The sequence below is a fragment of the Phyllostomus discolor genome, chromosome 9 (assembly GCF_004126475.2).
Source record: "Phyllostomus discolor isolate MPI-MPIP mPhyDis1 chromosome 9, mPhyDis1.pri.v3, whole genome shotgun sequence".
Taxonomy (NCBI): domain Eukaryota; kingdom Metazoa; phylum Chordata; class Mammalia; order Chiroptera; family Phyllostomidae; genus Phyllostomus; species Phyllostomus discolor.
The window spans coordinates 69,359,061-69,383,581 of NC_040911.2; the positions used below are offsets into that span (position 1 = coordinate 69,359,061).

Here is a 24,521-nt window from a genome sequence, read left to right on the forward strand (position 1 = left end):
TTTGCTGTTTGGGAGTTAAGGCAATCAAATTTATAGTCAGAGAAATTTCCTTTTATTAGGCAGAGCATAAACGAGGGCCATTCCCACCTGTTAATTAAACCATGCACTTACATACCTTTTAGAAATACTCCCAACTTGATGTAAAATAAATGTTCCAAAGGATCTCTGTGTTGGCTTCTGAATCTCTGCTTATTAGTAACTTGATAGATTATATTCCTGCATGTGTTTTAGCGTAGCTGAGACAAATGGAGCGTTGCATATGCCATGGCCCACCTAGATTCAGATATTCAGTTTGTGTATTATTTTAAAACATAAATAACAAGTGACAAATATAACATTGGGACTTGAAGAATCATATTTTTATTCTTAGTTTTTTAAGTAACCTTCTGATGTCTTTGAGATCATTGTCTTTCACAGAAAAAAAATTAAGAAAAAAATATTCCTTGTTGCTGTTTTCACACAAAGCAACTAATCTTTTATACCTTACTTTTACCTGGGTAGTGTGTTTATCTTCACAAAGTAATTGCGGCACGTTTGAGAAATGAGGAAGAAAAGAGATTGTCACAAGCACAGAAGAAGAGCAGTCATTTCCTTGTGGCCATACCTTGAATTTCTCTTTCAGTCTTATTTTCCTCTATAAGAATATATTGATATTTTCTTTTTCTTAATTTCATAATTTTGGGAGTTTTACATCTCTTCCTAGAATAAATTTCTTTTAAAATAAATCACAAAATTGTTTACACTCCCCTTTGTGCAGTTGCTGCCCATGGATACCTTTGTTTTCTCTACTGCATAATGCAAGACCTCTTTTTAGGAAAATGACCACAGTGCCAGAGTTACATTTACTGAGCACCAAGCAGTCTGCTGTTTGCTTCACTTTTTCTGTTTTTCAGTTCAGTTGCAAGTTAGGTATCATGAGTTCTTTTTACAGATGAAAAACTTAGTCCTGGAGAAGTTGCAAAATTTAGCCAAAGTCACACAGCTTCTTAGTGACTGGACAAAAGTCAGGATCCAGGTCTGTCTTAATCCTGAGCTTTTTATTATTTCATTCTTCATTGATGATTCGTAGAGAGTTTGCATTTCGTGCTATGCTGAATATTTCGATAATTTGAAGGAAAATTGCTTAGGCTGTCGTTCTCACAATATCCCACAATTTCAAAATGGAATAATTCCCTCTATTCCTCGCCTGCTTCACAGAGGTGTTAGGGGAAGGGTGAAGCACTTATTAGTAGTGATCTTGGATTTTAAAGGCATTTTATCAGAAGCTTAGGGTTTATCTGCATTCTTTCAGGTTCACCTTCAAACTTCTAAATAAGTATGCTAAAATAAGCAGTATTCCTATTTTGAAGGTGCTGAAGTTGAAGCATAGAGAAGCCATTATTCTAGTTATTGTAGAAAGCTGAGGTTTCAGTCAGCTACAAAGCCCTATTTGATCTTGTATCGCTTTGTAGTTCTGTAGCATATGGTATGACTCAAGTCAATGGATGCATTCCTTTCTTTGTGGCATATCAGATATAGACCAGGTTCAGATGCCAAAGGATGAAGGCACTTTCTCTGCTTGTTGGTGATGCATCTACACAGATGGATGTCTGGGTAGTTTCCTGGATAATAAAGCTGAAAATCTGCATGGGTCTGCTACTTTCAGGAATCTTCATTCTTCAGACTGTGTGCACCTCCCACACATGATACCAGCAGACAGGGACAGATCTAGCATGGGAACTTAGACTCCTCTGTCCTTGTACGGTGCTCCTCCTGCAGGAACCCAGCTTCTTCCCTTAGGTGCCACTGAGATAGAGCTTGTTGAGTTAATTGGGCTGTTGGTTCATGGAGCGCACTGCAGTGGAGGGGGGATTTCTGCTTGGTTCAGGAACCCTTTAGGCAGCTTTTGGATGTGATTCAAATGGCAGCTAGTCCCTTGGATGGTCACTGACACAGTCTCTTTTCCTTTGTCTCCTCTTGGCTAGAGACCTCAGCACTCTTTGGATTTCCCCAAAAGAAAGGTATATAAACTTTCCTAAACTGTCCCTAGAGAAACCAGCTATGGAGGCACATTGCACATTTCATAGCAATAACTGAAAATACCTCAGTAGGCAACCATGTTCTCCAAAAAGCACCAGCATTCCCTCTCCTCTTCCTTAGATAAATTTTGGGAACTCCTTTGCTAAGTGGAAGAATTCAGCTCCAACTTATTTCATTGGCTTTTATCCTCAAACTTGCATACCCAAAGGACTGTGACATACAGTATTTATCCTCCCAAAATGAAAATACTAATTTGAAAAGATAAATTCACCCTTCATGTATTGGCATTATTTACAATAGCCAAGATTTGGAAACAACCTTGGTGGCCATTGATAGATGAGTAGGTAAAGAAAATGTGGTATATATATTCAGTGGAATATTACTCAGCCCTAAAAAGAATGAAATCTTGCCATTTGTGACAACATGGATGGACCTAGAGGTATTATGCTCAGTGAAATAAGTTGGACAGAGAAAGACAAATGCTTTATGATTTTACTTATATGTAGAATCTAAAAAAGAAAGCAAATGAACAAACAAAACAAATAGACTTATAGATACAGAGATCAGACTGATGGTTGCTAGAGGGAAGAGGAGTGGAAAGATGGGCAAAAACGGTGAATGGTCTTGAGAGGTACAAACTTATAAAGTAAATTGCAGAGATGTAATTTGTGGTATAGAGCATATAGTCAATAACATTTTAATAACTGTGTATGGTGACAGAGTTACCAGGCTTATCGTGGTGATCATCATGTCATAAGGTATATAAATATTGAATCGCTGTGAAACTAATATATTGTAATTCAACTATTATTTAAAATTAATTAATTTAAAAACCAAACAAAGGATGTTGACACTTAGAAACAAAAGGCTCTTAAGTTAATAGACCCACCCTCTAAAGGCAATTTAGAGACCGCCTTTTGTTTCTTGCTGTTTTGTTTTAAAGATTTTTTATTTATTTATTTTTAGAGAGAGAAGAAGGGAGGGAGAAAGAGAGGGAGAGAAGTATTAGTGTGTTATTACCTTTTGTGTGGCTCCCACTGGGGACCTGGCCTGCAACCCAGGCATGTGCCTTGACTGGGAATCGAACACACAACCCTGTGGTCCGCAGCTCACACTGAATCCACTGAGCTACACCAGCCAGGGCTCCTGCTGTGTTTTTTAGGGGTCTGACAACCTACACTTAACTTTACCCCCATATTGTTTAACAAGCATCTCTTCAGACTTCTCTTTCTAAAAGGAATTTGGTAAGTGGCTATTTTTCTTCCTTTGTTTTACAGTTCTTTGCCCTCTCCCCTAACTCCTACATTTTAAAAACTTTAAACAGTTACTGATAAGTCAGGAAAGGACAAAAATTTAGTTCACTCTACTGACCACATTTCAGGATAGAAAGTGAATTGGAAAATAAAGTAAAATATTTATTGAAAAGAGACTTTGGGCCCTACTCTCTCCATTATTCATTTACTTATTATTTAACAAATATTTGGTACCTGTATATGTATATATGTATATTAAGTACTATATATTTTTAATCTTTATTCTACTTTTCCATTACCATTTAGTCCCCTTATACTTCCCTCCCCCCAGCAGTTACCACACTGTTGTCCATGTCTGTGAGTCCTTTTTTCCTTTTTGCTTAACCCCCCGCCCCCACTGGCTGTCATCTGCTCTCCATCTATGAGTCTGTCTCCATTTTCCTTGTCAGTTCAGTTCATTTGATTCCATGCATGAGTGAAATCATGTGGTATTTGTCTTTCGCTGACTGGCTCATTTCACTTAGCATAATTTCTCCAGGTCCTTCATACTGTTGTAAAGGGTAAAATTTTCTTCTTTTTTACAGACAAGGTATAAGAAAGATGAATAAGCAGTTCATGTACTCAGGGGTCTGCTAAGTAGGGGAAAAGAAACATGGATAAAAATAGGACTGTGCAGAGGAAAGGGATCATGAAGAGACAGTTAAGAAGACTTAACATGTTTGTCTGAGAAAGATGGTGGAGATGAAAGAGAAAGAGGGCATTCTAGGCAATGAGAACACCAGGACAGAGGTCCAAGGGCAGACAGGTACAGATGATGTATTGGTAATAGGAAATAGTACAGTCTGAGGCCAACCTTGGGGAGGGACTCTCCTTTCAGGAAGAAGTGAATAAGGAAGATGAAGAGGTTTTGAAGGAAGGAGGAGAACATATGTTGAAACAGAATCATTTTGAGATACACTGAAAGGGCAGGACATTCAGGGAGCTGGTTGTGGGTGAACCTAGTCTCCTCAGTAAAACAAGATCGTTGTCCATTAGGATTGAAAATTGAGAACATTTGGAAATACTCATCAGAGACAATGTTGTTTGGAAAAATTTCCAAATGAGAGTGAACCTGCTGAGATAGAATTGCATAAATTTCATGAAAATGCAGTCTGCCTTTCCAGGTAGGGGTGGTGGTGGTGGGGGTATTTTTCAAGGAGCAGCATGCAGGAAAGCAAGCTGACATTATAAGCTGCTGCCTGATTTGGGGAATTGTTCTGATGGGGATCCACCCAAAGGTCTAGGCAGTTAGGGATTTTGATGTGCTGATCTCCCAGTGGCAGAAAGACTGACCTGGCATCCAGCCTGGGCCTATAGGTGAGTGATCAGAGGACAGGAGGTGAGCTAAGAGACCAGGAGAGATTATGGGCAGTCATTAAAGACTCAGTAGCAGATTCAGACAGCAGGGTGAGCATGCCTGTAGGAAATCCAATATCACCAGTGTTGTCTGTCCCCAGAAAGATGTGGCCATTTTAGAGGTTGACCAGAGTCAGAAATAATTGAATGGCAGTCTGTGATAACTGTGGGGCATCACTGTGATTAATGGGGTGTTGGCTTCTTCTACCACTTCTGGTGTAGTTCCACTTGCAACAATTGTCTAAAGAAATTTTGATTAAATATAATGCATTAATGAATATTACTAAACAGATATAAACATATGAAACATCATGTTTCTTCAAACATGTTAATAGTTATGTTGCTTCATAAGGTATTTTGCAAAAATCTGACAAAACTCTTTAGTATATACTAGATTGATATTAGATCAGTTCCTTCAAACTATTATTAAATACAAGGAAATTTATTTTTATATACTTGATATAACCCCTCCAAATGTTGTTAAAAAATAAAAGTTGTTGAAGGGAACTCTATAAGTAACTGTTTAAATGAGGGCCAGGATGTTTTTCTTTGTATATAAAGTATTGATTTTCCTCCTTACACAGCTAGATAGTCACAGCAAATATATACTGAGGAATGGTCTTAAAATCGACAATCCTTAAACCAGCAAAATATGTATATAACATAAATTTGTGGAAAGCACTCAATTCAGAATTGTTTATAAGTAAATGCAGCTCATCTTGTGGATATGTTTATGGTGTTTAAGTTGGGCTTGATCATTTTATGGCCCAGAAAAGGTGGATTTGTATCAGTAGAATCATTCTGTGAGAGAGAAGTAATGAATTTGCTCCTCAAAGATGTGTAGTAATGATGTCTTGCATTCTCAACATCAAAGAAAATAAGAGTATTTCAATCTGATTTATTTGTCATAGTGATCTTCTGTCTCTGCTCTCTGCATCAACCCCTCATTTCATGCCTAGTTTTAACCTGGGACAAAATAGGCCTTTGATACACATCTTTCCTTTATGTGTAGTTTTTCCAAACCTCATATGCACTGTTTCTCCAGCTCTAGGTGTGCAGGTTTCTTCATTATAGTGAAGGGATTTGACCATTTCCCATGGAGAGATCACACCTGTGGTTGCCTGGCCCACTATTGTCTCATCTCTGATGATCTATTCATCATCATTGTCTTTGTCTTGTTTACATGTTGATAGACAAAGGGGAAATAGAAATGTTCTATATATAAAGTAGGAAGTATGAGCCCTTGTAATCCTTGTATTTAACCTAAACTTAGGTAAAAATCTCAAGGGTGAAAAATTTGGACATCTGCCTGTGCCTCACTGTAGACTTAGACTTGTGCTACTTATAATATAGAGAATTCACCATATTCTCAATGTAGTTTAAAAAAAACCATACTATTGTGCCACTAATTTAAATAATCCAATTCAGGCCAACACCATGGAAATCACCAGAACAGAGTAAGTAAAGCCAAGGTTGCAGCAGGCCTTGTTCTCCCTTTTGAATGATCTGGGCCAAACCTGGAACCCTTAGCTAATTCAAAAAACAAAATCATCTTAACTATGTCTCTCAGAAAACTGCCAGCATCTAGTATTGTGCCTAGCACATAATGGTAGCTGAGTAAATATTTATTTCTACAATGAGACTTCTCTCACCTCTACTTCAATTAGTACCAAAGCCTCATTCCTTTAAAGGCTTAAAATTTTGTAGTGCAGAGGCATTTATATAATTAGTATCAGTTATAAAACTTAATTAATATAACATTAATTGTGTAATTAATATCCTGTGATGTGTGCTCTTATCAAAGTATCAAATACATGCTAACGAATCATGGAGGAGGGGATGATTCTTCCAGGAAAAAAGGAGTAGGAGCGAGAATGCTGCCAATGGAGGAATTGCAGTCCAGCAAGTGTTCTCCAGTTAGAACAGGGGATTCACATTCAAAAGACCCTTCAAAAGCTAGTGGAGAGACTATAATTATTTGTTGACAAGTTGCCTGAAGTATGACTTTTTAATCCCCTAGGAGCTGTGGTTAGGAAGGTAGTATTAGCTGAGCCTGGAAAAGGCCCTGAATGCCATGTTAAGGGTGTTTGTGTGGGAGGGGTGGGGGTATTGGGAAGAGACCATATCTGATTTGCAGCATCGCTGGTCAGACTTTAACCTGCGTCACAATTCCCTTGTGGGTTTGCTAAGGCACAGTTACTGGGTCCCACCCAAGAGTTTCTGATTAAATAAGTGAGGTAAGACCTATAATTTGCATTTTAGTAAGTTCCCAAGTGAAGCCGATGCTGCTGGTCAGCCATCACACTTTGAGAACACTAGTTTAGACAAATGACTGAAACATTGAAGGCAGAAGTCATTGAGATTCATATGTGAGTTTATTAATGTGAATTTAATAAAATATCAAGTAAGATGTGAGGCAACAAAATAAATCATTCCCTAGAATATACCAATAATGACCTTCATTGTTCAACATTTTAGAGAACTTTTATATACACAGTGTTAATGTTTCAAGAGAGTCCCCTCTCTCTTCATCAATGGTGTGACTCCTGGAGTTACCAGGGTACAGAGTGAAAAGAAAGATCCCTCTGATACCTTTACTGACTTCATTAAGCCAAGTTCAAAGGAATACACCTGTGAAACTTTGAATCGCCCTCTCCATGTTGGGCCATCTTTCTCTGTCTTCTCCCAGGTCCACACCCCCACCACTGCAGCTTCCCCTGTCCCAGTACAGACATGGGGCTGGTGTCAAGCAGAGGAAGTATATTGGGTGATTTAGGGGCCCTTTCAGAGATTTTATTTTCTTTTTGCTGTCTTACCATCTTGTGCCCAAATGCCCTTGATATCTACCACCCTGGAAATCACTTAGCTGTGTTGTGTCCTCCCCAGAATTTGGTATGTACGTGGTAGAAAAGTTGATATTCCTTATAAAGACACTATTCTGGGAAAGAGGAATGAAACCCCAATTTGTAAGGTAAATTTGGAGAAGCCATTTCAGTAATCAGAGATTTCAAAAATTGTTTGACATTAATGAGCTGTAGAAGCTACAAATGTGGAGCTGTAAGCCAAAGTCCCCACAACCTAGGTGTGCAGTTCACCTTACCCTAATTCTGCCTGAGGCCTTCTTGAGGGCTTGAGGAGAGATGAAAAAATGCATTGCTGGCTTATTGCCACTAGTAGCCTGAGTTTATATAAGACAGATCCACTTTGGGACTCCATCTTCCAAACTCTGTTCAGGATGCCCATGTCAAGTACTCTTCGAAGGTGCATTGAAAAACCAGTGAAAAATCCCAGCTCTCCTGGAGTTCATATTCTAATAAGGAAGAGATACTAAAAACAAGATATATAATTGATGTTAGGTAATAAGAACTATTTAGTAGAGATAGAGAAAAGGGGGTGCAATTTTAGATAGCATATCCAAAGAAGGCTTCTGGGAGAAAGTGACTTTTGAACAGAGGCTTGAAGGAAGTGAGGGAGCTAGTCATTTGAAAAAAGCATGCCAGATGGATGAAAAATCATATAAAAGTTTCTGAGGCCATACTTACTGTGTGTGATGTATTCTAGAAAAGCAAGAAAGCCAGAGTGAGCAAGGGAGAGAGTAGTTGTAGTGAAGACAAGGAGGAGACAGATCATAGAGATCCTTATAGGTTAGTGAAAGAAGTTGAACTTATACCAGCTCTCCCTCAGAGAAGGGAGAAGGGACACTTTAGGACAATGTCCCTTTTGAGCACAGAAATAGCTTCATCTAACTTAACTTTTAATATCACTTTGGCTACTGTGTTGACAAAAAATGAAGAGAAAATAGGAGAACAAAAGCAGAATCAAGGAGACTGAGTAGAAGGTTCTTAAAAACAATCTGAGGAAAAGATGATGGCTAAGACCAGGATATTATCAGTGGAGATAGTGAGAAATGGTCAGATTCTCATGATACATATTGTGAAATTTGGTGGAAAGGATTTGCTAACAATTGGATGTGAGATGTGGGAGAAAGAGGAGCATTAAGGATGACCCCCAAAATTATCAGGCTGAGCAAGTAGAAGAATGGTATTGTCATTTATAACAATGGGGAAACAGGAAGAGGCATAATTTGAATGAGAATAATTTTAGGTGCATATTAGACATCCAAGTGGCAGACATGTCAAGTAGGTGGTGGGATATGTGAGCCTGAGTTCAAGGGAGATATAAGCATCCAGAGAGTCATCAGAATATAAATTTAAGCTAGGAGATAAGATCACCAAAGGAGTTAGTGCGGATAGAAAATAAAACATGTTCAAGACTAAACCCTGGGACACTTCGATGTTTAGAGGTCAGAGACATGAGGAGAAATCTCAGCAAAGAGGCTTCAGGTAAGAGAATATAGCAACCTGGAAGTCAAATGAAAAAGTTTAAAAGAGGTGCTGTTAACTATGTCAAATCCTGGTGATTGATCAAGATCAAGACTAAGAACCATTGGATTTAGCAACATGGAGGTTGTTCGTGACCTTGTTAAGAGTAGGTAAGGGTAGTCTGAGTAAAATGCTGAGTAGATTAGAGTGCATTTAAGGGGTAGTGGAGGAAAAAAGTTGATGACATCAAGAACAAACTCAAGGAATTTTGAATAATGGAAAAGAAAAAATGGAGCGATAGTGGAAGGGAAAGTGAAGTCAAAATGGAGCTTAATGAAAGAAAGAATAGCTTGTTTAAATGCTGTTGGAAATAATCTAGTAGAGAATGGGAATGTATTGGTATAGGCGAGACAAGAGAAAATTGCTAATTACAGTATCATTCAGAAGGGAAGAGTGATAAACTCTAGTGGAATAGGTTGGCTGTCCTTAACTAGATGTCCTTAACTAGATGTCCTTAACTGATACATCTCTCATGTTTGCTAACAGGAGAAAAGATGAGGTCCAGAGCACATGGTGGCAGATGAGTATACTTGGTTGAGGGTACTTGTGAAAATGTTCTGTTGATTGCTTCTATTTCCTCAGTGAACTGCAAATTAAATTATCTGCTGATAGTGAAAACAGGGAAAGAAGTGATGAAGGCTTAAAAAGGAAGATGGAGTCAACTATTTAGATACTATTATCTAAGAAAATGGAAGAGTGAATGGAATTGGGAAGTATGGTATGACTGGTAGGAGGCATCAGGCTGACCTGAAGACAGTGATTGTGTCTTTAAAATGAGACACAATCTCATTTCAGTGGTGTGTTTTCCTTCAGCTACATTGGAAGTAAAAAGACAGTTGGATTTAACTAGGGTTGTGTTTTGGTGTAGTCCTGGGAATTTCAGTAGTAGGACAGAGATTTTCCTGGCGATTGACAATAAGTTCATGAAGAACAGTGGAAGAATTTTAGGAGAAAGAAGGAAAAAGCTCAAGGGACCATTAAGATTGGGGAGATGAGGGCAACCTAGGTGTTTTGGGTGACATTTTCTGAAATCCAAAGTCCCAGTACAGGATCTTCTCACCTATATATGAACATCCTGCATCTTATTGCTCCTAGGTCACAGGTGTGATTCCATTAATTTTTTGAGCTTTCCTAGCAAGTAGGCTGCACCGTGTCCACCCTTGTTCCAGTTCTCCTTTTGACACCTGGTTTGTGACCAGCCAGGGCAGCATATTAATGTGCTTCTGCCCTGAGGAAGCTGTTATTCCCCTGCTGACTATGCTGGCCTTGCTTGGGTGCCTCAGTGGGGTCCATTGAGGAGAGAATTGAAGAGAAAGTTCCTCCCAGCTTATCTGCCAGCAACAGTGTCCCTCAGTCTTGAGTGACTTGCATAACCAGCTTAAAAAACTTAGAGCTGTAGATGCCTGTACTACTTTTACTTAATTTTTTGTAACTCTGATAGAAATATCTTTTTAAAGGAAAGCATAAGAAACCTGTCAATTTAAACAGTTATTTTGATTAATGAATACAGAACCAGAAGGATGAAAATAAAAAATGTCCCTCCTTATATATGCCAAATGATCTCATTTGCCACTATGGGAAGTGAGTGAACCAGAGAATAGCTAAAACTGAAGACTCACTCCTCCCTGAGGTGATCCATATGTCTATTCTCCCCACTGCTACTTCTACTTTCCTGTGGTCCCCTGTGGCTTACATGTGGGAGAACCAGGTGGGATAATTTTGCTTAAAGAGAGTGTTTCTCTAAAGTGTGGGGTGAGATTTCCCAGACAGGGACTCAGCTCATGAAGAGGTCCTGAGGTGGAAAGGAGTCATCTCATTCAGGGAATGCAGCATGAATGAAGACAGCTAGGGGGAGAAGGGCTTCAGGTGAAGCTATTGCAGGCAGTGGTTAAGTTAAAAATGGAGTCTTTAAGGTTAAAAATGTGAGTCTTTTTAATTTATTGATTTTAGAGGCAGGGAGAAGGAAAAACATTGATTTTGTTATTCCACTTATTTATGCATTCTTTGATTACTTCTTATACGTAACCCTGATTGGGATCAGGCCCTGATCTTTAGCCCTGATCTGGGATCAAACCCAGAACCTTGACATATCAGGATGATGCTCTAACCAACTGATCTACCTGGCCAAGGCCAAAGATACAAGTCTTTTTTTTAGGAGCAATGTGAAGTTACTAGGAAAGGTCTTAAGAGTGGAGGTGGAATGATCAGATATAAGTTTTTAAAGCTCCTCTGTCATTTGTGCAGAGTAGGCATTGGAGGGGGGGTAGTATGATATAGACAACTGGGAGGGGCCCTGGCAGAGGCCATGTGAGCCCTGATGGCTTAGAGTAAGATGGTGGTGATGGTGAAGGATGGATGGATAGAGCTCTAAGAAATGTTTAGGAGGTAAAAGGAGAGCAGAATCTGGCACTTGTTCTACTGTGAGCATGCTAGCGGATGGGAGGGGAGGAGATGGCTTCAGCATCTGTCTGCCATAGTGTGGTAGTAGGTGGTGAAATGCACTGAGATGGAATAGTCTGGGTATTCTCTAGCAAGTCTATGTCAAGTCCGATTTTAGATACTGAATTTGAGGATCCCATGTGACATCTAAAAAAAAGTCTCCTGGTTGGGTACTTGATTCTGCAGCTCAGAAGAAAGGTAGGAATTGAGATAGGAATAGGAGACTCACCAGTCTGTGCTTTAGGCTGTGTGCTTCTTAAGGCTGGCATGCTTACCAGCTTCTGCTTGTCACTGAGACCTCAGTATGTGAGCTGATGTGCACCAGAGTTTCCACCCAATCAGCCAATTCAATAGGAACTGTGGATGAAAGGCTGGGTTGAGAATGCTTCCTCTGAAATAAGGCAAATTATGTTGTTGTGTTTTTATGCTAAAAATCATTGAGATGCAGAATGAATTTTTTCCTTGTTTTACTTTCTCCTCATTTCCTTTCTCCTTCCTCCTCTTCCTGTCTTTCTTTTTCCTCTGCTTTTTCTTCTTTCACTTTTTCCCCCTCCTGTCCACTGTCATGGCATCTGGTGGCCTGTACCAACATTTTATATGAGCACATCACTATGACAGAAAGGTCACCCTGCAGGATTTTCTTTCTGTGGCCCAAGTGGAGGGTTAAAGGATACTTTCATAAGCCAGTGAGAGGTAACTGTCAGTCCCTCAATTTACATAGTCACAGTGCTGCTTCTAACCATATTTGAAAACCAGAGATGGCTGCATAAGTAGAGAGCAATTATTATTTACAAGTCTTATTTGTGCACCTAAATTAATGTCTTTAATCCTGGAGAAATTTTGTATGCTAATCACTTTTTGTTAATTTTTAAATTATTTAAAAACAATTGTCACTTTTTTCTCTAATTAATGCTGATTTATTTTGATTTTCCTGGTTAATAGATTACTGTCCTCGATGAAACATGGACTGTATTCAGGCGTTATAGTCGTTTTCGAGAAATGCATAAAACACTGAAGTTAAAGTATGCAGAGGTAAGTTATGAAATAATTATCTCCAATTAAGAGCATTTGTTGTATAAAGTAAACAAGTTTATTGCATTATCAATGCCCCCCTTTAGATATGAGCTTCTAAATGTCACCAGGTTTTATTTCAATTACTCATCTGTGAAAGATTTCTTTTTAATTTTTCTCCTTTGTTTCATTACTGTTCTACACAGTTTAAGCATGTTCTGACTATAAGATTTTGAAAGTCATAGTGAAGTGACAATAAATGAACTTAATTTTGATAAATTTATGGTAAATCTTAAACATTTTAATCAGTTTACAACTTCTAACTACCTATTAAAATCAAGTAGTAATAAATTCTTTGTTATAGATTTACCTTTCTTTTCTCTTAAAAAAGACTATGTTCATGCTTAGACTTCTACTTAATGAGAAGTAAAGTCATAAAAGTTAATTTGCCATCAAACATGGAGGGGAGATAATAAATATGGCATTCTTTGAAGCAAGGGGGAATTTCATGCTTTAATCAGCTATCTGGTGTGATACATTAGTAGTTTTTTTGAGACAAAGATCAGTCTTTGAAATACTCTGAAACAAAGAAAAATATTCTTAAAATTAATGCATACTTTCTAAGAGAATATATTATTATTATTTTTGTTATTATTATTATTTTTACTTCAACTAAAGGAAACCTTGCAAGGCACAGCTCTTTGAGAATCTGGGGCTGAACTGACTGCAGATCAGTCAACAGTCTCTGCCTAATTAGGCTGTTTTCCCTAAATATTTCTTTTCAGTGCTGTTTTATTGTTTCTTATGACATCTTAAAAAGTAATTTAGTCAGGTATGTGACCTTAATTTGATTTACATTAAGTAACTAATATTTCCTTAACATTCCCATGCCTTCCACTCTTTTCATCTGATGCACAATGTAAAGAGGAATATCTTTTTGTAAATAAAGTGGTCCCTTGATGTGTAGAAAAATTTTGAGTACAGATAAATTTAAGCTATCTCTGAATTCTGTTGTTAAGCTATCATAATAGTATTATATTTAAAATTGAAGAGGCTTCAGCTATGAATTATAGTTTAGTGTTCCTAAAAGGCTTTAGTTCCAGAAGTAACTTCTTCAAAGTCAAGTTGTTAAATTCATTTCTGCAATTTACTCTTCATGCCCCAAGTTAATAATAATAAACAACAATAAACAACAAAAAGTGGGAGTATTGTGTACACATTAAATGTACAAAGCAACTTGTTTTTAAAGTGAGCTTTGCAGTTCATTAATTGCTTGGTTTTAAGTTGCTACCTCATCATTTTAATGCTGTACAGATATTCATATTAACATACAGTGTTCCTATACTAATAGATAGAAAAAAATGGAAACAGAAGGCCAAAACTTTACCAGGATTTTATATATATACATATATATATATATATACACACACACACACACATATATATACATGCATATGCATATACATACATATACACATATATTGCACATATAATATATAGTATATATTATTCATGATTTATTTCATATTTGTTCTTTTAGTGTGATCAGTTCAGCACCATTTTATGTGGACACAGTTTTTAGATTTAGATTCTAGTAATACAGTAGTGGACAAGAGCAAAAATGTCTTCTTATATATCTTAATTCATATGGGGACAGACTGACAGTAAACAAGGAACTTATAGTAACTAACACTAAAGAGTAAGCATGCCATGTGACAGTTAAGTGAGGTTTGACTTTGTAGGAAAAATATTAATGAATGTGACAGAGCAGAAAATGTTGAGCACTTCTACTGTAAGGTTATTTCAGGGTTCGGCTCTTTGAAGAATTGTCATTTTAGTTGAAATCCCAGATAAGAGAATTTAAATGAGTTTACAAAGTAATAACCAACAGTGCTAATCAATGTTTTTAAAGAAAACTTCAGAACAAATAGAAGCAATCTTTAAAGATAGAGGAAAACTTTTTTAATAAGTCAAAGAGATTGCCTGGTAACAGGCAAAAATAATGAACAGAGATAATTATACATGTAAAATCGTTTTCAAGAAGAAAGAGAGAATATTGCATACATGCTGAAATTAGGTGATAGGTGACCTTCACATGAAAATAATTGAGCTGATTTTATTCATTTATTTATTTATAAATATGTATTGAGTATCTTTACACTGTAAATATAATTGTGAACAACACAGCCACTTTCCTTCCCCCATGAAGCAGAGAGAATTAACAATAAACAAAAATAATAAAGATAATTTTAGATAGTGTTCAGTGCCACAGAGAAACTAAAACAGTGCATGTGAAAGTATGCCAGGAGAGCTGGTCCATGGGCTACTTCGGAAGGGGCAGGCCTGGAGAGGCTTCTTGACAGGTGAAATTGGAGCTGAGATCTCAATGCTGAAAAGGAGCTGTGCATGAGCACATCTTAAGTAGAAGCAACAGCAAATGCAGAAGCCCTGGGGTGGGAGGAAGCTTGGCAAGTTCCAAGAATGAAAAATCCTGTGCAAAATGGCCAGTGCGGTAGAAATAAAGGCAGGGAAGTAGATAGGGACTTGATCATCATACAGGGCTGTGAATTTTATTGTTAGTGCTGTAGGAAACCACTGGAAGATCCAAGTGTTGAAACTCGGCTGGAATTTTTATTCTATTCATAGATGACTTCTCACAGATACACTTTTCCTGAAGACAGACTCTTTCAGTGGTGTCCAACCTGTGGCCTGCAGGCTACATGCAGCCCAGGATAGCTATGAGTGCAGCCCAACACAAAATCGTAAATTTACTTAAAATATTATGAGATTTTTTTTGTGATTATGTGTCACAATGTATATCATGTGTGGCCCAAGACAACTCTTCTTCCAGTGTGGCCCAGAGATGCCAAAAGGTTGGACACCCCTGAATGATAACAGCAACTGAAAATTGCTTTTCCACGTTGAGCCCAACTTTGTGACTTACAGTTTCTTTCTCATAAAGACAAAAAAAACTAATTATGGAAGAGAACTCACAGACACATGTGTGTGTGTGTGTGTGTGTGTGTGTGTGTTTGAAAAGGAAGAGATAATATGAGTAGTGATTTGAAAGCATGTGTAAGATCCTGAAATAAGCACTGCATGTAGGAAGGGAAACTACTAATTACACACTGCAGGGGGTGTGCTGATGCATTGGGTTTTGGGCTACATGGCCATTACTCTGGTTTCTTCAGCATTTGCGGAGTGCTAACGGTGCCCTGGGCATTGTGCTGTGCTTTGACATTCATGCTCCCCTGTGCTTGGAGCAAGAGACTTGCCTCAAGTCACATAGTTGGTGAGCAGAAGCAAGTTTAGAATCCCAGGATGTTTGATTCTGTTTCCTATTTTTAAACAGTAATATAGAAGTAAAGTGAAGGAAAAAATATCTAAAAATACAGTAGCATCTCATTATAGATCTAGGTAAGTCTTGTTTCAAAGAGAGAACAACATTGCCTATATATTTTCAAGGTGAGGCTTATATATGGTTGAATATCAGCTATATTTTATTTTCTGTAAAGTTGATTTTTCTTTTGTGTAGCCAAACTTCACATAGTCTTAGTTGCTGTTTTTGGCAATTGAGATCAATAATGTGTTTATTAGGTATTCACCCATTATGATTGCTCTTATTATTGGGCATACTATTGCAGGCTCTGTATATATTGCTAATCTTCTTGATGTAGTCAACTACTTCCAAATGGTCCTTTTGGCCTGAGAGCCCCCTAGAAATCACTGGACTTGTTAAAGACAAAACTTCTTCAGGAAAGCAAAGGGTTCATATAGAAGAATGCTAAAAATTTCCTCTCATGGATAACTATTTCATAGCCAAATGGGAGCACCTTTTATTTACCTTGCTGCTTTACCAAATTGGGCACTTTATTTCTGTGGAAGTAGAAAACAGAGTATTCTTGCTTTCTTAATTACAAGGGTAACAAAATGATTGATGATCATTTTTTTCATGATATATATTAAATTTACCTAGTCATAAAAGTGCTAGTCCAGATTTTAATCAATCTGAAAAAAATATTGAAAAAACACATGAGTACAAAACGTATAGAGTTTGTAATATACTTGCCAAGATAGAGAATATTTGTTCTACTTAAAACTTCAATTTTGGTTATAGCTTATGATCTTTGGGAACTTTGTCTAAAATTATACCCATTCATTTCTTTCTGGAATATTAGCCATGTGTTTTCGGTGAATTGTTATCACAGTTCCTTTTACGGAGATTTTTTTTTTCTTTAATTTTTTTTCAAATAATGAGTTACATATTTATGGTAAAAGACTGAAAATTTTCAAAGATACAGGCATTGAATGCGAAAGTTTCTTTTAATCTAACCCTCAGAAGTAACCATGCATAGTGCACTTTTCTTAGGTCAGCTAGACATTTGGCCTCACAGGGCTCCCATAGACCAAACTCAGATCAGGTGACCAGGAGGCATGTAGGACAGATATCACTGCTCCTCAGCAGTGCCCACAGCAGCCTACACAGTGCCCACAGCTTTCCACACAGTGCCCACAGCTTTCCACACAGTGCCCACAGCAGTCTACACAGTGCCCACAGCTTTCCACACAGTGCCCACAGCTTTCCACACAGTGCCCACAGCAGTCTACACAGTGCCCACAGCAGTCTACACAGTGTCCACAGCAGTCTACACAGTGCCCACAGCTTTCCACACAGTGCCCACAGCAGTCTACACAGTGCCCACAGCTTTCCACACAGTGCCCACAGCAGTCTACACAGTGTCCACAGCAGTCTACACAGTGCCCACAGCTTTCCACACAGTGCCCACAGCTTTCCACATAGTGCCCACAGCAGTCTACACAGTGTCCACAGCAGTCTACACAGTGCCCACAGCTTTCCACACAGTGCCCACAGCTTTCCACACAGTGCCCACAGCTTTCCACACAGTGCCCACAGCAGTCTACACAGTGTCCACAGCAGTCTACACAGTGCCCACAGCTTTCCACACAGTGTCCACAGCAGTCTACACAGTGCCCACAGCTTTCCACACAGTGCCTACAGCTTTCCACACACTGCCTGAAGCAGTCTACACAGCGCCTACAGCTTTCCACAGTGCCCACAGCTGTCCTCAGCAGTGTCTACAACTCTTCTCAGCAGTGCCAGCACCAGTCCACACAGTGCCTGCAGCTGGCTGGTGCTGTTCTTTTTACCCTTCCCCCGCAGGTATTAGTTTAGGTGCAAGGAGTTGAGATCCACATGGGGCAGACTAGAGAACTACTCTGACAGAGCAGTTCATGCATCAAGAGAATCAGTGTCTTTGGGAACAATTCCATAGGTAGAACTTTGAGAGTCTCTACAAGGTGCATACTGAGTTACAAGTCACCTCACCCAGAGAAACCTAAAGCTGTGGCTTCCTATGATAGAACACAAACAATTAAGCAATGTACCATTTTATCATTTTACTGTGAGAAATGGTGCCTAATAATAAAGATGGCATATTACCTTCTCGGGTTTCCAGAATCTTCTTGATGGATATACCCTATGGGTCGTTTGTAAATTTTTTTCTATGACTCTTTGTTTATGAATATTCTTGAAGATATCTACATGTATTGTGATTGATATGTACAGACTGTCTCTGTGAAGAAATTTGATAACTGTTTGTTCTTAAAAATTTAATGTATAAAAAACAAGAATAAGAAAGAACATACAAACTGGGTAGGCTGAAAACTCTTAGGACCTTCATCCCCATTAGTGAGAAGGTATTAAGAATTCCTTAACCATAATTTAGTTAAACCTTCTATTCTCCCTATTGACTCATAAGTATTTGCATAATTATTTACTATGATATTTCCTTAAGGAGAATGATTTCAAGTGAAGACCTTCTCAGGGACACTTTATATACACGTGGGTAGTGAACCAATTAAAACAAGAAGAACTTGTTGATTATGAGATATAACATATGTCTGTGAAGAAAACAGAAGGAACTTAGGGTGATTACAAGTGAAATGACTTTTGAATCAAAAGAGCAAGAAGCCAGTGTGTTCCATGACACTCAGGCATGCAGACTGAGTAAGGGCTGGGAAAGGCAGAAACCAAAGAAAAATTTATTATTTTTGTATGGTGGCAAATTTCAGAATAAAAAACCCTAAATTCTTCATTCTCTGTAAAACTAAAGAAGAATGCACTGGCGGCCCATGATCTTGGGTCACATGCAAGTGTTGCACTCATTCTGTTTTCAGAGTCATTGTGTAAGTGAGCTGAGCTCTCACCAGATGTGCTACATTATTCAAGATTTTTAAAATTATTTTATTTTTATTTATTTTCTTTAATTTTAGCAGTTTCTTCTGGATTCTAAATAGGTTTCCCTTTTGTTTTGAATTAATTTGTCTTCTTGATATACTGACATATATTGTACAAAATAATCTCTTCTCTGTCTTTCCTTCTCCATCCCCCTTCTTTGACCTTGTGTGGAATCTTAATCAAATTAAACCCTATGTTTTGAGATGCCCATCAGTAAATGAATGGATCAAAAAACTATGGTACATTTACACAATGGAATTCTATACAGCAGAAAGAAAGAAGGAGCTCATACCCTTTGCAACAGCATGGATGGAGCTGGAAAGCATTATGCTAAGTGAAACAAGCCAGGCAGTGAAAGACAAATACCACATGATATCACCTTTAACAGGAATCTAAACAACAAAACAAAACAAAACAGAACAAAGAACTAGCAAAATACAACCAAAGACACTGAAATAGGGGATAGTCTGACAGTGGCCAGAGGGGAGAGAAGAGGGAATTTCAGGGGGGAATGGGTAGGGATTACAGGAACAAATTTGGAGGACACATGGACAAAAACTAAGGGTGGGGGGTAATGGGGGGAAGGGGGGAGGGTTGGGTGGAGGGGCTGGAACGGGAGTAGGGGGGAGAAAACTGTACTTGAACAATGATTGAAATAAAAAAAAAAAAAAAGAAATTCCACATCTGTAAGATGATAATGCCACAGCTAGTTTGTAAAACTTGTGAGAGCCTCAGATAAAGTATGCTATTGAAGGCTCAGAGTGCTATTGAAGGCACTCTGAAGTGTTGTGTAGCATCTGCTAGAGAGCCTATCTTTGAAATTTCTTCATGCAAATCATTTTCACTTTGCTCTTTAGCTATGTGAAAACTCTATTAAAATTAGTGTGATCCTTTTGAATACCAGTAAAGGTATGTGCTCAGGTACAAAGCCTCATTGTGTTCTCTTTTCTCATGGAAGAGTCAGAGTTACTATTTATGGTTAGTGTCTATGAAGTCCAGATCATAGAGAGTCTATCAAGCCAAAAACATAGCTCATCAAGGAACTGAAAAACGCTGTTTTAAAACCACATCCCCTTCAACTACTAGAATGAATAGTGAAAACCTAGCATGTCCTTTCCCCTTCCTCCTCTTTTGAATGAGTGTCTAATAGGTTGTGAATGTGTTTAAGTAGGACAGAGGGCTGGAAGATCAGAGGGTAATGAGAGGTTTTGAGATGCCAACCTCTGTCAGATTTTTAGAGGAATTTATTTCTGTACATTTAACAAGGAGCCCTCCCTTCTGAGTGCTAGGACCTAAGGGGCACCTTACCTCTCTGGAAGGTGAAAGCAGGTAAGTGTTGGAACCTATTGTTGAGGGCCCTTTTATCATCTTGGCTAAGAGGGATTCTGAAGCAGATTTGTGTTGGTCTGCTTAGAGTCAAGAGGACAAACTATGAAAATGGGATATTTTATGTATTAAAATGTACAGACAAAATAAATGCTAAGGGAACTTTCAATACCTGTGTGGGGTGAGAACATAAATGAGTGGAACGGGCTGCATTGCCAGTCTGCATCGTAACTTAGTTGTGATGTCATTAGAGTCCCTGAGTTTGAAACATGATTGCCCTCCATCAGCCTCATCCCAAGAGGTGCTCCCTTCTTCCTGCAGAGCTGAGGGGGAAAGATTTTCAAAGCTTTCAAGTAAAACATGAAAGATGCTGTGTTAGAGCAACTCTTCTCTCTCTCATCTGGCAGTGTCTTGGTGCCCAGTAAATACCAGCAAGACTGAAGAAAATGATTAGGCAAGAGGTTATTTAATTTGTATATGAGACTTTCAGTTGGTGCTGATAGAACTATTTCTCATCTCCTTTTATTTTCCAAGTAATTTCCCCAAAGCAGCACCAGAAAAGGGAAATAAAAGAAACTGGCCATTGGCCTTGTATTTGTCTTGGACAGCTTTTTATCATCCATCACTGAAATGCATTTAAAACAGTTCTGTAACCAACATTTCGCATTTAATATAAAAATTGCAAATCCACTCACCACCCAAATTATAATGCTACCAACCATAGCCACAAGGAACATCAGTAAACCTTAGATAAATTCAGCTGCATCAAGCCCTGAGCCTGCTTGAATTTTTAAATAGCAAACAGCTATGTAGGCAAAGATAGAATGGTGCCAGCTTCCTGACCTGGTACGTTATCAGAGGCTGAGCTATCTCATGGTTTGATTTGTGTCACACCATTCTCTCCACTTGATAAATAGTATTTAAATCACTGTTTTCAAGGCCGGATGGGAGTGCAAAAAAGCATCAGAATTAGCTGGGAAGCTTCTCCAAGATATGTGGACCCAGGCCTTAAACTAGGAAATTCTGATTTAGTACATCTGATGTGGGGCCTGAGAGTATGGAACTGGGGAAAAAGTATCCCCAAAATGATACTGTCTGGACCACTGGCTAAGACACTGCCTGCCGTTTCTTTTGCATCCACCTTGGGAGCATTAGTTGATTTTTCGTTATGATATATCACCAAATCTAGGAGGTGTTTTCCAGTGACAAATACTCTTGCCAGAATTAACAACATGCTAGTTTAAACCTAGACAATGAAAACATGTAGATTGTTTCTTTGATCACCAAAGACTGTGAAACATAGACTGCATCAGGCATTCCTCTGCAACCAGCAAGGAAACTTCAGTAGCAATGGGTTTGAACCATTTGCACACTATGAAACATCAGTACTTAAAGATGGATAGTCCAGTTTTTCATTTTAGAAAGAGAAATCATATACACAGAGTTTTATTAAAAGTCACATCAATTTGGCGGGCGTAGACAAGGTTCACATCTCCTGATTCCTAGTCCTTTTTGGTTGAGTCTCCCACTCTGTGACTTCATTCAAGAGGCATTAGTTTTCATAGTGCTCCAAATGAGACAGAAGAGAAGCAAATAATATTCCCTATACAAATCTAATGAACAGCAAGACCCCGAAGATAGGAGCTAAAAGTTGAGTTCCTTCTTTTGAATGTCATGACAATGACAGATTTCTGTAGTGTCTCAGTTTCTGAAAGAGACAATTAACATCTTAGTAAGAGATGGAAAATACAAACATTTTAATTAGTTCAACTGCATAATTATTCTGTTAAAATGCAATATTAAATTCTCACATATCTGAAATGTTACCTTAATAAATTGTTGTGACATACATGAATGTCCTCTAATCTATTTTCACTGGCTTTGCCTAAATAAAATTGACACTAGCTTTGGGAGAAGTGACATTGTATATGGAGAAGTTGCAACATTTATACTAAATATAAGGAAGTCAGTACAGTCCTAACTATGTTTCCAACTGTGGTTTTATACCTACAATGACTCTTAAGTTTAGCACTTCAGTGACAACAGGACAACAGCTCCCATCAGTGCTGTGTCCTAATTGTAATCACTGGCTGCTCCACATGGACCACCAGCAAAGAATTCTGCCTTACTCACTCAATTCAGTAGATATTTAATGAGAGGCTCATGTGTGCCAAGCTCTGGGCTAGGCACATAGCAGGTGTTCATAAATATTGTACAGTATACTTAAGTTGCCATATCAAAGGTGCTCCTTAATAATCCACCTAGGTTGTCCTGAAGAGTTGCTGCTTCATGTCTCTAACAAATCAAACTTGGAGGTGAATTGCTTATTTGGTTGGAGTGTATTTCTCAGTGACAGCTGTTCTTATAAGGCCTTGGGATCTGCTATTAATTTTGAGTAGTCAGAAATGCTTCCATGTAGTCAGCTGTGAGAATTATGGCAGCCTTTTGATGAGTTTTCATTATTTGCATTTCTCAAAAGCTGGAGTGGCTGGAATTTACAGCCACAAATCTATAGGGTGTGGATGTTTCAAATGCTGCCAGTTATCATGTAGGTGCATCTACTTGCAAAAGAGAGTTTACAGCATGTTTGACCAATTAGAGTGCCATGTTGGATTTTTCCCTCTAATCTTTAAAAATTGTGTTCTAGTTAGGCAGTCAAGTATTACACTAGTAAAGAAAATGCCTAGTAAATGAGGAATGACAATAAAGTACACTTTTATCAGGTGGTAACAGAAGTCAAATGTTTTCCTTAGTAAAGATTCCAAACTTTATCAGTAGTTCTGTTTTTTTTTCAGTGATTTATATTCCAGTTTTAGCTGTTTAATTGTTACACAATCATAAAAGATAGGGAAGACTTTTTATTGCTCAGTTTAATTTCTTTTCTATATTAGGGCTGTGCTTACTTATATCCAAAGGAATAACAATGCCATTTATTAAAATCTATGCTGCCTGTTGCCTCTGAGACCACCTGGACTTAATACGGGGTCTGTCTAACCTAACAAAAGTGAACATAGCCAGGAAAGAAAGGCTTCTAATAAAAAGCAAACATTTCCATTACATTTAGTTTATCTTCTTGATGATAGCAACTGGCTGATCTTTCTTATTATAATGTAATAAATCTTGAAGTCAGGATTTGAGTATTATGGTTCTTAAAAGATAATTGGGCTGCATCAGTTCACTGGGAATCAGGAAAGGGAAAACCAACTTATAGGTAGAAATTTCACCCTGAGATCATTCAGATCATTAAGCTGTATTACAAAGCAGTAGAGAATGCTGACTATATTCCTAATGTACACACAGCTAGCTAACTTGATGGATAAATGGATGGATACTCAATGCTTTCATTTTCCAAAGACTGAGATTCACAAATAATTCTGTAAAATGCCTATGCTAGTTGTAAGCAGCTGCTGATTTTCCTATCTGACTCTGCTAATAATTCATGTAGACCTATTATTGTTCAGCCTAAAAATTAGAGGTTTGTTTGGTCGAGCACTCAAAATAAAATAAGAACTTGAGTTTTTAGACTTCACAGGCACTGAAAAAAGAAAGACAAATTTGACAAATTTCATTGGAAATTAGTAGCCTCAAAATTATTTATTATATTTTTTTCTAATGGCTTTTATTTCAGTTCTTTTGCCTTTAGAATATGTTTTATTTACTGATTTGCAGAATAAGTTTGTCATTATGTTTCTCTTAGGCCAAACAAAATTGTGCTAGTTTACTACCCATTTATTTGTTTCCTGTGTTTTATTCTGCGTAATCAAATTTCATAATTATACAAAGTAGACCATAGAGCCACTGTAAAATTTTCTTCCAGTGTTCTCTATGTCTGTTGTGTCTCCTACAGTCATCCAATATATTTAACCTCAATCATCATTTTTAATTTTAATGTACAATTTTCCCATAAGCTCAAACATCTTTGCATCATTTCCCACTCCTGCTGTAAAGGTAATGGCTATAGCAGGAAAAGATATCATTTTAAGGGTTTTCTCATGTATATTGCATTCCCATTTGTATCTGTCCTTTTTCTGTTCTGCAACCTCTTGAAAGTTAATGTTTTATTATTACATTGGACTCTATTTTCCCTCTATACATCTTTGTCTTACTTCAAATAAGAATGCTGTAAAGATTTTACAGGAAGTAAGGTACAAGCCTCAAAAGCAATATAGCCAAGATAATAAGTAAACTCCGTGGTGTCTAAAGGTCTTCTTCTAACTCAGTATGGGGAGATTTTAATCATCAGTACCTAAGTTACAAAACTTCAGAGCTGAAAGGAAACTTAAACATTTTAGTTCAACTCCTTCATTTTAATAGATGACAAAGCTAGAAACTAGAGATTCTATTCATTGTTTAAGATTATACAACCAATTCTTTGCTGAGCTGAGACTTGAAATATGAGTGCCCCAAACCTAGGTTATTAAAACAAAAAGACATATG

General features: G+C 37.8%; 1 protein-coding gene across 1 annotated transcript in view; it reads left to right on the forward strand.

Annotated features, from left to right (window-relative positions):
• KIF16B (kinesin family member 16B) overlaps window positions 1-24,521 on the forward strand; it is a 332,414-nt gene that overhangs the window by 267,286 nt on the left and 40,607 nt on the right. Inside the window, exon 24 of the mRNA XM_028523744.2 lies at window positions 12,431-12,520. Coding sequence (XP_028379545.1) covers window positions 12,431-12,520 — 90 coding nt within the window. The remainder of the gene's footprint in view (window positions 1-12,430; window positions 12,521-24,521) is intronic.